This window comes from Hakea prostrata, chromosome 2 (genome assembly GCF_041222555.1).
Source record: "Hakea prostrata isolate BN-2017 chromosome 2, UWA_Hpros_2, whole genome shotgun sequence".
NCBI classification, from domain to species: Eukaryota; Viridiplantae; Streptophyta; class Magnoliopsida; order Proteales; family Proteaceae; genus Hakea; species Hakea prostrata.
Genome location: NC_142601.1, coordinates 60,914,639 through 60,931,382, shown reverse-complemented (window position 1 = coordinate 60,931,382; position 16,744 = coordinate 60,914,639). Strand labels below are relative to the sequence as shown.

The 16,744-nt window shown below is 35.3% G+C and overlaps 1 protein-coding gene across 1 annotated transcript; it reads right to left on the bottom strand.

Annotated features, from left to right (window-relative positions):
* Positions 1–13,905: 13,905 nt before the first annotated feature.
* Positions 13,906–16,599, bottom strand: PNSB1 (NDH-dependent cyclic electron flow 1). Its single transcript, XM_089145654.1, has 6 exons — positions 15,913–16,599; positions 15,482–15,672; positions 15,131–15,388; positions 14,925–15,030; positions 14,658–14,743; positions 13,906–14,436 (listed from the first exon to the last, which is right to left on the bottom strand). The coding sequence occupies exons 1-6, from the start codon at positions 16,492–16,494 to the stop codon at positions 14,271–14,273; spliced, it is 1,389 nt and encodes a 462-aa protein (XP_089001780.1). The 5' UTR covers positions 16,495–16,599; the 3' UTR covers positions 13,906–14,270.
* Between the last annotated feature and the right edge of the window lie 145 nt (positions 16,600–16,744).

Sequence of the window (16,744 nt, the reverse complement as noted above, 5' to 3'; positions counted from 1 at the left end):
TAGTAAATCTAGGCCGTTGGATCTGGGAATTTTGGTTACCGGTGGAACCAGTTGGTCACCGGTTGATCCAGTAAGAGAACCACGTGCTCCAGCAATAAAAACCCACATTCTCCAAATCGTGGTCCAACAGGAGATATATAAAAGGATATTTCATGAGTAAGCTGGTGACACGTGGATTCAACAAATCGTGCGCATCGTGGCTCCTGACAAGTGAGTTTCACTCGTGACTTAATAGGATGGATAGACTTCTACTACGACGATTAATCGTCGCGTATGTATGACAGCTCATTTCCTCGGTTTTTTCTTTTTCATATGCGTTTGGTCATTTCCAAATACGAACCGAATAAAACCGAACCCCCGGTTGAACCAATCCCTTTTCAAGACAATGAAAAAGATTTGATTTTGGTTCCCTTTACCTCTCCTCTGTTTCACTTTTTTTTTTTCATGGCTTCTTCAAGTTAAATTTGGTTTTCATTCAACGAGTCTAGATCACCTCTCATCATGGATAATATGTATTCCCTTTATGCTTTCCTATCACATAATAGTAGTGGAGCCTAAGGATATCAATTTGTACGGTTTCGGTAATTCGGTACGGTACCAACTTTAAATATTGAACACCAAAAAACGCATCGAATTTATACGGTACGGTACGGTTTTGGTATTTACAAAAACGGTTTGAATACGGTTTTGACATTAAATCGATGCGAAAAATGTTTTAAACATAGAATCTAATACGGTACAATTTTTGTACGAACGAACCCATTCCACTTTTGTTATAGTTCATTAACATCCTAATGATATGCATCAACCGATGAATCTAATTGAGGTCTTAGAAAACATGTTTTAAGGATAGGTAGTAATCTAATGTATTCATTTTTATCCTCTATTTGGTGGTATTGACAGTTTTCAAATGTAGTACAGACGAACCCATTCCACTTTTGTTATTAGTTCATTAATATCCCAATGATATTGCAATCAAACAATTGATACAATCTAATATTAACAGAGACAAAGCGGGTAAATCTAATAAGAGAAGTGAAGGACAAAACCAAAAGAAAACCATGTTGGGCCCGGTTGATTGGGTCTTAAATGGAGACTTCGGTTGAGCCGTGGTGGACCAAATGAGGTTCCCTAGTCTAGGACACGACATGGTCAAGGATTATCAGAAGTATTTTTTGCTTTTGAAGTCTACCATTTGATTGGGTAGTCAAAATGTTTTTGGTGAATGTTCGATGAGAAAGATTTATATGGTATCACCAAACAGGTGGGGGCCACTTCTTTATTACAAATGGGTGTTTATCAAATGCCTCGCATTATCTCATTAAAAATTCCCGTATCTTTTTTTTCGCTTCCACCACAAAAAAATATATATATGTTTTTTTCTTTATCAACTTTACGGATATTTTGTATATATTGATATTCATTTTTCTTTTTTAATGAATTTTTCATATGTATAAAAATGGATACTATTATTATTACTTTCCATATCTTATATAGTTTTTTTTTTTTTTTTTTTCCAACCCCGATTTCCAAGGCTTTGCCGTGTTCGACGAAACGATGTTAATAAAGATAAAGAATCACCGGCGGGGGGGTGAGTCTCCAAGTGGGAATTTTTTACATCCACAAGGTTTCGATACCAAGGCTTTGCCCTGACTAATTCGGTGTTCGACCTACGTCGCACACCTGGCTGTGGTGGATGAGTCTCCAAGTGGAAATTTTTTACATCCACAAGGTTTCGATACCAAATTCTTACTTAAACGGACCAAGTTGCTTACCACTTGGACCAACCCCCGTTATCTAAATTATTAAATTAAATTTTTACTAATTAATAAAATTACATGCCAAATGAACATAACCCAATTTAGGGATTCATACACTAGTTGCAACCATCGTAGCATATATATATAGCGTGCAAATATTTAAGACAGTTAAATGTAAACATAATCAGTGAATAAACAATAAAACTATTTTTGGCTTACTATAAATTATGGAATTTCCTCGAGGCAAAGGGCAAAACCTCACCTTATATTTAAATTATATGTAAAATATCTTCCATGAGGATGTAGTGAGATGCATGTAAGCTAGTCCGGACGAACTTCCATTCCAAAACAAAAGAAAAAAACAAAATAACAAACTTGAAATTAATTTAGGCGATCTCTTGATTAGCGCATCAAATTAGGCAAAATTCTTTGGTTCATTGTATGTATGTTTATATTATTATATTTTGTTTAGTACGACAAAATAACAAATACACAAGTGTTATCAACTTACTTTAGACCATTTTCAAAAATTTATGTTCGTAGAAAGAGTATATCACTGACAAATATAACTATTTCAAGCAAAATCATCCAATTTATAACATAATTAGTGAATGCTTAATAAAACTTTGAATGGCTTATTAGAAATTATCGAAACCCCTCTAAGCCAAGGGTGATGCCTCTCTTTATATTTAAAGTATACGTAAAAGCTCTTCCCCGAAGATCTAGTGAGATTTGCGTAAGCTGGTTCGGATGAACCTCAATTTCAAAACTAAAAATGAATAAACTTGAAATTTAGGCTATGTTGATTAGCACATCCAATTAGACATAAGATTTTATGGTTATTTGTATGTATGTATGTATTATTATATTTTGTTTACAACATTAAAGTAACAAATACACAATTATTATCAATTACCTGTAAATGGATAGCCGAATTCCGCCTCCGAATTCGTATTCATTTAAGGGTATCCAAATCCTGAATTTTTCTTACCGAAAAATATCTGTATCCGTCCCCTAAGCAACTAGAATCGGATTCGGATAATTGCTTATCGGATCGGATAATATCCGGATAAAGAGTAAAGTATTCAACATTTTTTCTTTGAAAATAGATGATAATCGGATTCGGATACTGGTAATTGGTAACGGATAATCGAAATCAAAAATTATCTTGTTAAAGTAAATTACTAAATAAAAATAATAAAATAAAAAATGACAATTACCAATCAATAATCGTATAGTTTATTGGATTGGATTATTATCGGATATCCGATAAAGTTTCGGATTCGAATTCAGATGCCATTTCTAGATTTTATCGGGTTCGGATAGTGGTTGTGCTACTCAAATTCGACTTGAATACACGGTACCAAACCGTTTAATTTGCCCCGCGACTGCTTACTTTATTGTGAGACATTAAATATCGACCCCTACGACCTCAAAAGTTTGTTATGAATAGAAAGAGGGACCTCAATAGTAATAGTGGACCTCTATTGAAGTAGATTAACTAACCCTTAAACAATCTTCTTCCACCAATGGATTCTTGTAACCAAATAATTAAATTTATGGTTATTTCAAAACTTTTAAAATGAAGCTTCCTTAGACTTCGATTTGTTTGATAATTGTTTGTTGATGGCGTGTAACACAAGGGATTCTTATTTTTAAAATATTAAAAGTAAATGTATTTGTCATCTATTTTTAATTGATGATATTGTTATGCTCCTCACAAATCAAATGCAATTTTAATTTTGAAGTAGACATCCAAAAACAAGTTAAGTTAGAGGTTCGTTTTTGTAAGATAGTACTAATTAAACAATAGGAAGAATATTTTTCTTTAAAGAAGTTGTAACAAGTCAATGGGTGATTTCTCAATCAAAGAATGATGCTTTTCTTGGAACTTTCTCCTTTGAAAAACCCTGAAGACAAACTAGTTTAGTTTATAAATCAATCAATGTTAGAAATGATTTCAATCTCAAAATTTCTAGAGCTTAAACGAAAAGTTTTTCAAATTTTGTAAATGGTTAACTGGAGCAAAATTGACACCTAAAATTTTCACAGGGAAAGCTCTTGCGCTCGAGAGGCGATTCTGTGGGTGAAAGAGGAAGGCTTGATTAATGTGTTTTTTGAATGTGATTCGAAATCTTTTGTCATTCGTATTCAAAACCACATTATTCCTTGTGAAACTGAAGCAATTTGAGTGGTGGAGGACATTCATTATTTGCTCTCCTTGGAACCGTCTTGGTCGGTTTCTTATATTTCTAGATGGGCCAATTCTGTGGCTGATGATCTAGCTAGGAAGGCCCAGTCCGTGGTAAGTAGGACTGTCTAGTCTAATTCCATTCCTTAGCTTCTTGAAGCTTGTAATCAGGATGTCTTGGGTTCTTCTTGCCCTTCTTTTAATTAAATATCCTTTTACAAAAAATAAAAAATAAAAAAAATCGTACAAACATATTTCACCCTAGGTCATTCATTAGCATATATTTAGACCAATGTCGAACCGTCGGTCATGTAACGGTGTGGCGTTTCTGTGGAGACATCAGATCACTTTTTTCTTCTTCTCTTCCAGTAATTCCAATGATTCCCACTCCTAAATTCTTTTACTCCAGCGATCTAGGTATACTCGCCGAATGCTTCTCAACCTTTGAATGAGATGCTTTCATAGAAGCAACAATAGCAAACAGGAGCAGCAAAACTCATACCGCCGAAAAATATAGAGAAACGACAATTTTCACCAATTTCTCAGTTATTCTTGGTAAATTTCACTTTGGTACTTGGTTTCTTATTGCCATATAGTGAAACAACAAAATATTGTAAAGTTTCGACAATATTTTGCTGATTTTTCTTTCATTGCTCTTAATTGTTCTCCTCTTCAAAAGTATGATGGATTGATTGAGTTAGAATCATCTAGACTACGTTTGTTTGACGGAATAAAGCTTTGTTGGAAAAAAAAAAGGGTGGGGAAAAATTTTGAAAAAACAAACTTTTTATTAAATCCCAAAATTCAGTTTGTTTGGTACTTTGGTTGATCGGAGTAGGAAAATTGTCTCCAATTTTCCTAAATTTAAAAAAAGATTGTCTGGTGAGGTGACATTTTAACTTTTTCACACATGCATTTTTAAAACCCCACAAAAAATATAGAATATTATGAAAAATTGTGAAAAAGTAAAAAGTAAAAAATGGGACCTACATTTAACATTTTTTACAAGATCTCTTACTTTTTTTTATTCTCCCAAATTCAAACAACTTTACCACCACAAAATACAATGGGCCCACAAGTGAGAAACTGAATTTATTTTTTTCACCTGTGAGCCCCACTGTATTTTGTGGTCTGTGCTCCTCCAATGGGGAGAAGATCCGAACTCTATTCTTCCTCACTCCATTACATATGAGGCCCATATATATTTTTTTTCACCCCACATTTGCAAACAAATACAACCCTAATAAAACCGGACAAAACGAAAACGAGGTCCGTAAACTTTGGTCACCCAATCCATTAACCACCTTTTTTTTTTTTTTGGGCCGAACTATAAAGCACCCATTAAGCACCTATGTGGGAGGTAAAATGTGTTCATCTACCATTATTGTACATTAAATTGCAACTTTACTTCAACTTTTTTTTCTTCACGCTTTGACCATGTTAATTAATTATTATTTAATTGGAATGTGTTCAAACCATAGCCGAACTTATTATTTCGTCGGATCTCATTGTTCTCTCAAAATATATAAAATAATAAATTTTATTAAGAATCAAAATTGTTTATTACAATAAATTGACTTCATAAAAAAAACGGTGTTTTATGAAGTTTAATGAACAGCATACGTTGGCAATCCCCTATAACCAAAGTCAAAAATATTGCTCCATAAAAAAATCAAATTATGGAAGAAAAAAAATAATCAACATGATGTTGGAGTGTTATTATTTAATAATATAATCATTAGATTTTTTTTTAATTATTAATTTTCCATCCTTCATTGATCATATGGATTTTTTTTTTAATTGAGTTTGACCTCATATTATAGGGCGAATTTTAGCCCTTTGTTTTTGTTTAACCTCTTTTGTTAGTGTGATAAAATGCATGTTAATATTTCTAAAAATGTTGATATTTCTTTTTTGTTTGTGCTTCTAGAAATGCTCGAGAAGATTTCGGGTTGATCAATTCCTATGGATCCGATACAGATACATTAAGAAATGGCTCAGTTTCGGGCATATGTACCAAACATCAAACTACTTCTCCATTTCTCTCTCCTATTCCCGTGTGTGATTTTTTATTTGTGGAAAGAATCTCGTGTTTTATTTGCAAATTTTTATATATATATATATAAAATATGGAGAGATAGGAAGAAGGAAAAGCGTGACAGCTGGTTTTGACAGGCAGGTGGGCCAGTGCACGTGCTATTGTAGTTAGATAAGACATGTGATCGAGGGTGGGTTGTGGTCACGAACCCCGATGTCAATGCCAATATTAATTACCTGTTATGGGGTCCCACACTAGAGTGGACCCCACATTCCGAAAAATCATAATCATAATCATAAATTAAAAGGTGGACTCAGTAGTGAGTGGCTAGGATTGTTTTGAAAAATATTTTATCCTCTTATTTTCCGATTGGGCCAGCCAAAAAAAACCAACGTGCTTGTCCCACCGTTTTGACCGATAACGCACTGCATGCATCTGCACCTACACGTGGAAGTAGTAAATTGAATGGCTTGGGCCAATGGGCCGGCTTTGTAAATTGTAATCCAAGGGCTTGGATTCATTTGGTTCACCCATGGTGACTTGGCTCATTTGGGGTTGAACCAGTAGACTCCCTACATGTGTGGTTCACTACAATTGCCACGTGGGAGAGATATTAACCAGCAGATCACAGGTTGATAGAATCATAGAAGTCGCAGAACCACACGAAGACCGCAACTGCAATAAAGTATCTCTACCGGCGCACTCCAGAAGGTCGTTGGAAGTTGGAACTTAGAAAAGTTGAAACTTGAAAAACTGACCACCGACTTCCAACCTTGGCTTTTGCTATCGTGAGCCTGGAGTCAAGGGCTCTCCATCCCTCCACGTGATTCTCCGAATATTAGTATATTTTTTCTGCGTAAAAAAGGAAAGAAATTCACGCACGGTCCATTGTACCTTCGATGACTTCTACTGCAAAAAAAAAATGGTATTTTTAAACTTTTAATTAATTTTTCGAGCGTGCTACGTAATTAATGCACAACATCTCCTAAACAGTCAAGATATCGTTCATTTCACGTTTTTTAGAAATGGACTATCGGATTTGCAACAAAATTGCACAGCACTGAAGTCAAACTCAGTTTTAACACCAGAATATGTAAATGAATTATCATTACAGGACTGCTCGGTTTGTAAGACTAATAATTTTTAGTAAAGAGTTTATAGGTTTAATTCAATCTGATATCATATAAAAAATCATTTGTTCTAAAAAAATAGAACATGTACATGGATTCCAACTGCACGGTTCAAATTGCAATTTGAGCATTCTTTATTTAAAAAATGAGGTTCATCAATGCAGGGTTGGTTGAGTGATAAGATCTATACATCTTAGTGGAGAAGTTATGGGCTCAACCCTTGCAGACGACATTTTTAGTATTAAAAGAATAAAACACCAACCTATTTTTTTAATTCATGGAATTCCGTGAAATTGATTTTAGTGATTAACTAAGAATCAGTTAGCAAACAGCAACATCAGGACGATTTCAAGAATTAATTTTCAACGTTGCTACAAATATGTTGGCCATTGGTAGTCTTCAAATGATTCAAAAATTGAATTCCTCATAAGTGATAACAACCATTTGATTGGACATAAGAGTCTACTTTGCTTGATGAATTTTACGAAAATCATTTCAGCCACAAGCTTTAAGATATTTCTTGTCCAACGATTAAAGTAAACCATGAGAGGACTGATTTGGACCAAGAAAACAAATTTTCTGGTAAAAGACAACCCTCACCAAGGTTTGAAATGTCGGCCAATTAGGGGGTTTTGTTGGCTGGCGAAACCAACGAAAAATCCTGATACATCAACGACTTTTTGCTGATATATGGGCGTTTTTGGAAGTTTCGGAAAACCACGCTCTGGACGGTTCGGACTTATTACCCATTTTTTCCATATTGGAAAAACATCATCTGTTGTGCATAGTGCACATTTATGCCAATAACTAGCTGAGAAAGCAAAGAAATTACAAGGCTAGTTTGGACTTTTCAAATGTAAATCAATCTTTAAATCTCAGCCAGTTATTTGGCATAAATGTGCACAGTAGATGATTTTTTTTTCCTTCCATATTCCACAACAGGGTTTCACTTTTCATCTGTGTTTCTTGGTTTCTCTCTCTCATCTTCGCTCTTCCTTCTTTTCTTTGTTCCTCTCTCATCTTCTTCTTCACAACAATAACTTCAAAATACTGAGGAGTGACTTGCAAATCAAAACAAGAAGTTTGTTTCTTCAATTTTTCTCCTCTTATCTTCTTCTTTACCATTTCTCAATAAAGCACAGAGGAAGAACATAAGAAGATTGTTGAAGAAAACCCCAATAACTAGCATTATCTGTGGTTGTATGTGTTAAAATCAAAAGCAATCAGCTTATGATTCTGATGTTTCTTTACCTGATAAATTAGAAGACAAGAAAGTCACCCACCTACCATAGGATTTCGAACAAATTTTTTTTCCTTTTCTTGCTATGGCTTCTAGTTTCCTTTTTCTACTCGTAGCTTCTCTGCTATGGAAACTTTCACATAAGCAACAACAACAACAGTAGCAGCAGCAATTAATGCAACTCATCGGAGAAGGCAATTTTTCCGCGCGTCCAGCAAAAACAATAACCAAATTTTCGGTGACTCTTGGGAAATTTTGTTTCAAAGATGCATTCATGTCGCCATAGAGCAAAACGATGAAAATATCATTGACATTTTGTACCTTGGTTTAATCATGTTGGATCTAGCGGTAGATCCCCACAGCCTCAGTACATGCCGATTGTCCCATATAGAGGAAGTAAAACTTCCTTATCATCACTTTCTGAAGGGGTTGGGGGGATGCTTAGACCACAAATACAAATGCATGGGTTCAGAGATGCTATAGATAGATGTCATCTTCATGAAATTCATTGCTCTTGATATAAATTTTCTTGGTCTAACAAAAGGAAGGGTAGGGCTTTGGTAAAGGTATGCATTGATAGAGCTAATAATGCTTTTCTTATTCTCTTTGGGGGTATATCAAGCCATCGACATGCCATGGTGGGCACTGATCATACGATGGTGGAACTCATTTTGCAACCTCCTTAGAGCAAGCCAGTTAGGTTTAATTATGAAATCAAGTAGGAAGATCATTTCGATTTGCAAAGTCAAATTCAAATGGGTCGGAATTTTTCAAGCTCAGACTCTGACTTATTTAAAGTCCAATCGAAAATCAATGACTGTAGAAATGTATTTAAACATTGGAGTAATGTGGATGCTTCTCTTGATAGAAAGGAGAACTATAAGCAAGTGGGGGGTGTTTTGTGGGATCAAGAGGGGTTGTTCAAAAGAGGGTTTTGCAAAGAAGTTTCCTTTGTGTTCAGTCCTTGAAGTAGAATTAATAGCAATTATCGAAGGCCTTAGGTTGACTTGGAGTTTGGGGTTTTATTCAGATTCAAGTCAAATCATAAAAACTTATGTTGTGAACCTAGATTGAGCTTTTAAATTCTTTCTTTCTTTTTTCATGTTGTTTCTTTTCTTTTCTTTTTTCTAATTATTTTATTTATTTATTTATTTATTATTATCACAGTAATAATGGAATGTAATAGAATGATAGCGTTGAACTGCCCATGAAACAAACGAAAATCTACATTTCTTAAAATGTGGTTTTACATGTGCATGATACCTACCACCACATGCTAGGCTTCTAGAATAGGCTCTATGTTTGATTTTTTTTTTTTTAAATAAAGACAAAATTTACATAATATAATAAGAGAAAAAGACTATATCAAGTTAATTTCTAGAAAAACAACAACCAAACCGCTCCTCCCTAAGAAACGATTCTAATGGCCTAGGGAACACCTCAACAATAAAGTTAAACTCACCAATCGACGGCATCATCGATGTCACCCAGTCCGCACATCAGTTGGTTTCGTTGACATTATGGACCACCCACCAATGCTGAAACCCTTCTAAGAGCACCTAAATCTCTTCCTCTATGTTGATGATATTGAGGAAATCTACTAAGTCCTTGATAATCAACTTCTAGCTATTTAGTGTGGTTTATTATTAGCTAACAGTCTTCAGGTGTCTAGACTTTTTGTGAACTCCATTGATAATATGCTATTATTAATCTAACTGAGCATGCTCACTTAGTAGATTGAGCAAATCGTAGATTATTGCAGATTATCAAGAAGATTAGTTCAGGCGTTTTCTTATGTTGCTTTTAGTTTTGTGCATAGAGCTAATAGTATGCTAGCAAATTACTTATCTTGTAGAGCTAGAAACATTGCTTTCAATGGATTAGGGTGGTCCATCCCCCTCCCCCTTCCCCCCTCCCCTTCTTTTTATTGCTGATGACTCTTATTTTACCTCAAAAAGTATTAGTATAGGGAATTCAATATAAGTTCCTTCAAACAAAATTCAACCCCAGAGACCAGAAGCCGATAGGCCAAGGGAAGAGAAATGGGGGATTTCTGGGAGATGAACGCTAGAACCTACCTGATACCTCATTAGTCTTACCTATACATTGAAGAAAGAAAAAAAAGCACAAATCACACATTCCATATTGGGCATCAAACATGAAATGTATAGAGAAGTACATCTGACACTCTCATGATTCGAAATCTAGCCTCTTCCATATTTGAACGAGGGAAAAAAAAAAGACACAAACTGTCTTAAGTCACATTCTCCCACAAGAAACTAGCTATAGTAAAATTTAAATAACAATTGGATTTTTAAAATCAAGGTTTTTACTTTACTCAACATCTAAGAGATTTTTTTTATCGGTTTCTTTTTTCCACCACAACTCTTAATAAAATCTTTTTTTTCTTTCTTCTTTTCTATTGGGACCACACAAAATATCCTTTTCATATTTGTAAACATACCACCTAATGGTCAAAAGACAAAAAAATTTGTGGTGCTCGATTACCTTAACTAATAAGCAATACCCAACTTGTTCTTTATTTTCATTTTCAAAAGTTTGGTACAAATTTAATATCTCTTTACAAACTTTGTTTACACCTCTCATCTTCTATAAATTTGACTTTTGCATAATTCGAGGAGTTGCGATACCTTAAAAGTATAATTGTCGAGGCACATGGCATATTAAGTGTACAACTATTATAACAATTTATATAAATATATCATACATGGTTCAAATTTAATATTATGTTAAGTTTTATGTGGAGATGGGTCATTTAAAGAGAAATGAATCTTTAATTGTGGACCATCAAATCTCACGAACTAATTATTTAATAAAAAAGAATTTTTCACGATGCCAATGTAAGAATAATATTTTACGCTATACCAATAATAATATAGTAGACGGTATAATTCACGTGGACTCACATGATCAGATAAAAGAAAGAAAACAATAAATAAACACAACGTGAGAGACAAATAGTATATTAACGTTGTGAGGAACTCTTTCCAATATTTTTATTATATTAAAAAATATAAATATTATAACCTAATTGAATTATTAATCTATAGAATATCATGTGCATTAGGAAGAACCCAAAGTGATAAGTTAGGTAATTTCTCCACTCTTCTCTAAGGGACCATTTTTTCGGGGGTTTAAATAGTACTTTAAATATTTTCATTTCTTCTCTCTTGCACGCATGTGGTCCAGAGTTCGAGCAGGCACAGGAGTCTAATTAATTGCATCTCACCCCCTTTGAAGTTTTTAATAATTAATGTTTTGCACACCATAATAGGTCTCTTATATTAATCTGACTAAAAATATTGTGTTAGTGTTTTATAAACTATTTTTAAGTAATATTAAATGATTTAATTAGGTCAAATTCCATTGTTAAATACTCTAATAAGCCCACTTGTTTAAATAAACTTATGTGAAAAGGAAAAAAGAATTAGATCCTAACAATGGCAATGTCTAGTTACTGTGGTTGCTTATATTTGCTAATCTGCTTTCTGAATTGTTTAATTAAAAATGAAAACCTTCGAATTTGATAATTAATGGTTAATGAAAGTACGATTTAATAATATCTTTGTTTAGGCAATGCTGACAAATATAATATCCTTAAACTGAATTCCTTTCCATCTCTACTCTGCACGTGGCTTTTAACCTTGGATGCCTTAATCACAATAAAATACAAGTTTTGATGAGTTGACCTTCATGTTTATCTAATGGGCTTGTAAAGAAATTAAAATTTTAGTGTATCAAGGGCCCATGCATGGGCCATCAAGGGAAATAGTGTTCTAACTTCTAACCCATAAAATTTTGTTCAGGTCAACGAATGATATTTACATTTTCATTAGTAAAAAATAATATATATATAATGAATATTGGGTGCCAAAATTTGAATTTTGAAAAGGAAGTTTCCCTAGGCACACAACTGATGCATCACTTTAAGAAGCAAATGAGCTGAACTTCCTGTATAAGAGTCCCATTTGGGCCCAGATAATCTGAGCCCACTAGAAGCTTATTTTAATTTTTTAATTTTCAGCCCATAATAGAAAGCCTGGTGTTGGGTTCGATGGGCTTGGATTATATGTAAAGGTTGTATGTTGATCCATCAAGTGCTCATGTTTGATGGTAGCCTCCTATTTAGAGGCACTAAGACTGAAGAGGTCTTGGGTATTTTATGCTCTCTTACAGAGTTATTTTGAGATTTAAGAATTTTTGCTTTAGGGTTTTGGGGTAAGAGTTTTGTAATGCTATTGTGATTATTGGTTGAAAGATTTCTATTGTAAATTTCTTCATACATAATAAAAGTTCTTCTTTACCCATACACATAGCACATCATATTGGTGTGTGAATCACGTTAAAACTTTGCCCCCAGCCTTTCACTTGTTCAAGAACATTCTTAGTGTTCATTCTAATAATGCCATTGCTGCAAGGCTAGGGGAATGGTGGAAATATTTTTACATGGAAATGGTGTTTTCATCTTCAAGTTTTCTGAAGAAGAGGACAAGATGTGTATCCTTGAATTGAATCTTGTCAGCGGTTTGTTACCCGTATAAGCTAATCATTTTAAGGCAATGGGGGAGATTTTTGAATCTCAGAGATGGATTGTTCCTCCATTCATCCTATTTGGGTTTCTTTGCCAGGCTTGCCATTTCAGTTTTGCTCAGTGTTGCGTCTTCCACTCTTAATTGACAAATGAACTAAAGTTCAGAATAGGCTTGCTTTTGCTCAGGTTTGCATTTTAATATCTGCAAACGATGATCCCTTACCACCTTCTATCACAGTTAAGGATGAAAAGGGCACTGAGTTCTTGCAATCCATACTGCCACTAGTTTGAATGTTCTAAATGCTTTAATCATATCTGAAGTGCTGCTGGTGATAACTGGAATTCTGAGCATGGGCATTGCGGTTGTCATTACTGTATGTAACTCCCAATGGTAGTTCCAACTTCCAAGGCAGTCTTTGAAAACTGAATCGATCTGGATGCTATCACCTTTACTGAATCGAATTATCTTCTTTCTTTTGGCAGAACAAAAAAGTGATTCAAATCACTTGTAGTACTGAGACATTTTTATGTATCTTTCTATTGCCCAAATTTAAGTGTCTTCTTTGTAGAAGCTGACCCAGCCGACTTGTTAATTTTTGTTCAAAGAAAAGAAAGTGGCACTTCAACTGATATGGAGAAAATATAACTGAACCTAGTTCAAACTTGGTTCGATCCTCGACTCCGGTTGGGACGAAAGGAATCAACTTGCTTTCGAGCGAGCCGAGTCCAGGAGATAGCTTGCTGAAGAAGAAAACTAATTCAATCACAAGCACGCCCTAATCCGATACGATCAAAATAGGCTAATCAACCTAAAGACGGCTAGCATCATTTGGCGGCTATTACTCATCACTATTATATAGATAACTACTATATAACGATCGTATTAGCAAAGGAGTCATCTACTAGTCCAACCTAATAGAGATGTATCACTCAACGGATTTATCTGTTAAGATCCAACGATTATCCGAAGAAGGCTCAAATACATCCAACGAAGGAGATTCGAAGGTACACTCTATATAAGACATCACCTACCCGCAAAGTAGAAGGATATACAGATACATATACACAGATACAATCTGAATCGTATTCTCGTTATTCATTCTTTAGCTCTGTGCTCTAGCAGAGCCGTTTGTGATTAAGTTCATCAACTGATTTAACCTTCTGGGTGGACTCCCGATCCCAGCTGTCGGGCCACATCTGACGTTCATTTTTGCAGGTCATTCTCAGGAGATCTAAGGGCTGAGCAGATTTTGGACGCATCATCAACAAATCTCTATTACATCGAAAGAGTTACAAATTTCTGGATGTACATTAGAAGGAAAATGGACAGAAGAAAACCACTCAAATCTGATTCTCATTCTAGACAAGAGCTGGGGATGCATTGAAGATTTGGATTGCATTTTTCACTGCTGCAATGTCAATATCTATTAGCTTTCCTGTTTTTGATGGAACAATTATGCATCTCTTCTCATTGGCGTTGGGAACAAATAGTCTTCCCTTCCCTTCTGAGGAAAATAACGCAATGCTGCAGAAACAACACAAACATAAACCAGAATAATGTAATAAATATAAGATAGTTAACCCCATAAACAGAGTTGCAAAAATCTTTTCTGTGTCAAGCACATTTACAATAAAAATGCAAAGTGGATACTACATTCATTAGTTTGACTAGCCAATCTGTGTTCACTCTAAATTTCCTGAGTAAGAATTAAATTTCCTGAACAAACTTTTATAGAAGAACATTACCTTGGTTTATCGCGGGCATTTGCTAATTGGATAGCTGCAGTGTTGGTAGCTATTACACCTACAGAGTCATTTATAAGAGCTGCAAGCTGATTCAAATGCAGTATAGCATGTATGTTAGTATTGACTATAGGCTACTCATTCGTTAACTGCAACACATGTTTTGTTGAATAGAAAAATCTGAAAAAGCAAGTTTGGGTTCCATTTATGCTTCAGAGTTCATTTGGGAAAGAAGAACAAAAGTTAATGAAAGAAGGGTACAGTAAAGACCTGTCCTGGGGTAGTTATAAACACAACACTGGCATCTTCTCCAACTTCTTCCTCTACATCTTCCCTTTCCTTCTCATGTGGAATTACAAAAACTGGTCTAACATCCCTGTCCAAGGTGAAAAGAAGAAATTCAATAATGTAAGGTGATAATGCATTTAGTTTCACTAAGTATGTGGTGCTGCTTCCCTACATACTACAATCAATACCTTATGGCCTGAGCTATCTTAGCCCAGACTTTGATGGGTAGCAAACTATCAGTGTCTCCTCTAGATTGCATTGAAGCTTTTGAGTCAGACATTATCCCATGTATTACAATAAACTTCCCCTTCATTGCACCAGCTTTCTTATATCTATCCTCCACAAAATCCTTGAGCTTCCTTGAAATCGAAACTCTAAGAGGGGGAATTGGTTGCCTTGGCACTCCACGCCCTGGTTTCGCCAACCAATCAAGCATCTGATTATACCTGCATTGAAGTAATGCACATCCAACAAATTGAGTAACAAGTCTGAATGTAAAATCCAACCTGCTACAGTGCAACATTTCATCCCCAACTTACATGTGAAATCCCCCTTCAGATAGGTTCATTCCTTCTGCTTTAAATGTTTCTGTCAACATTAACCCTGCTCCAGCTGCATTCACATTTGGATAGATGTAGCTAACTTTATCCCTGGCTGAAGTCATAAACATAAAGGCTGCATGCCCAAATCCTGCCAATTTGGTTGATAAGACCATGTCATAGTACCTACCCTGTCATTAAGTGCAAGAACACCTGCATTAAGACCCATCTCAGAGGAAGAGAGAAGTCTTAAAGTATACTATGTGTGTAAAATAAAAAACAAAGAACTTTTCACCCATTGATTAATCAAACTCATAGAGTATAATCTCATTTAAAGAACGCGAGCTGATTAATTGAATGTATAGATCTCTAGGGCTCCAAAGAATTGGGGCAAATTGAGCAAAATGTTCAGAATTTGGTACAGAACCAACCTTTAGAACTCCGATTGTATCTGTATACTCTGCCGGTTCAGGGAAATCATCGTCGACATCGTATGGATCTGCCCATCTCACATTCTTGTTTAACTCGTAAGTCTGCTTCCCTCGTGGTGAGGTGAGCACATCAACTTGAACACCAGGGTACCTGTCCTTGATCAGTTGAATTGCAGGAAAGAAGAGCAAATTTTCATAAACACCACCAGATACCATGCAACAACATCTTCTGACATCTCCTCTTATCTTCAATCCCAGTGAAGCAAGTTCAACATTGAACCCAGATGGGAACTTGAGAAATCCATAAGGATTGTCAGGGTTATCAGGCGGTCTTGTGTCTTCTTCTTGCTTACCATCACTGAACAGTGAGCCATATTCCATTTCAGGATCATCTCCATAATCAAAAGGATCGAGCCATGGGTTCTTCTTCTTGTTATTTGCTGCAACTGATCTTCTCCTACAAGAGTAAGTGTTGTCCGGTGGGATGAAGGAGAGCTTAGTGTGGTTTGTAGATGGAACTGACGTAGGGTTTGTAAGAAAAGGGGAAATGGATTTGGGCAAAAGAGTCGGGGTAGTTGCCATGAAACCGATTTTTGGTTCCTTTCTCTCGGTTAATTGGTTTTCTTGTATCAGAATCCATTTTGGAGAGAAAAGAACGTTGGATTTTGAATGTGTGGAACAGAGTTGGATAACTACTTTCGTCAAATTCCGGCCTCACTTTATCCGTATATATATATTTGTAGTTATTTGGGTCAGGATTGGGATTTTCTGGCCGATCAAACAAGGCTGAACAGGAGCGAGAGCCTGGGTTGAGCTTGGCCCAACACCATCC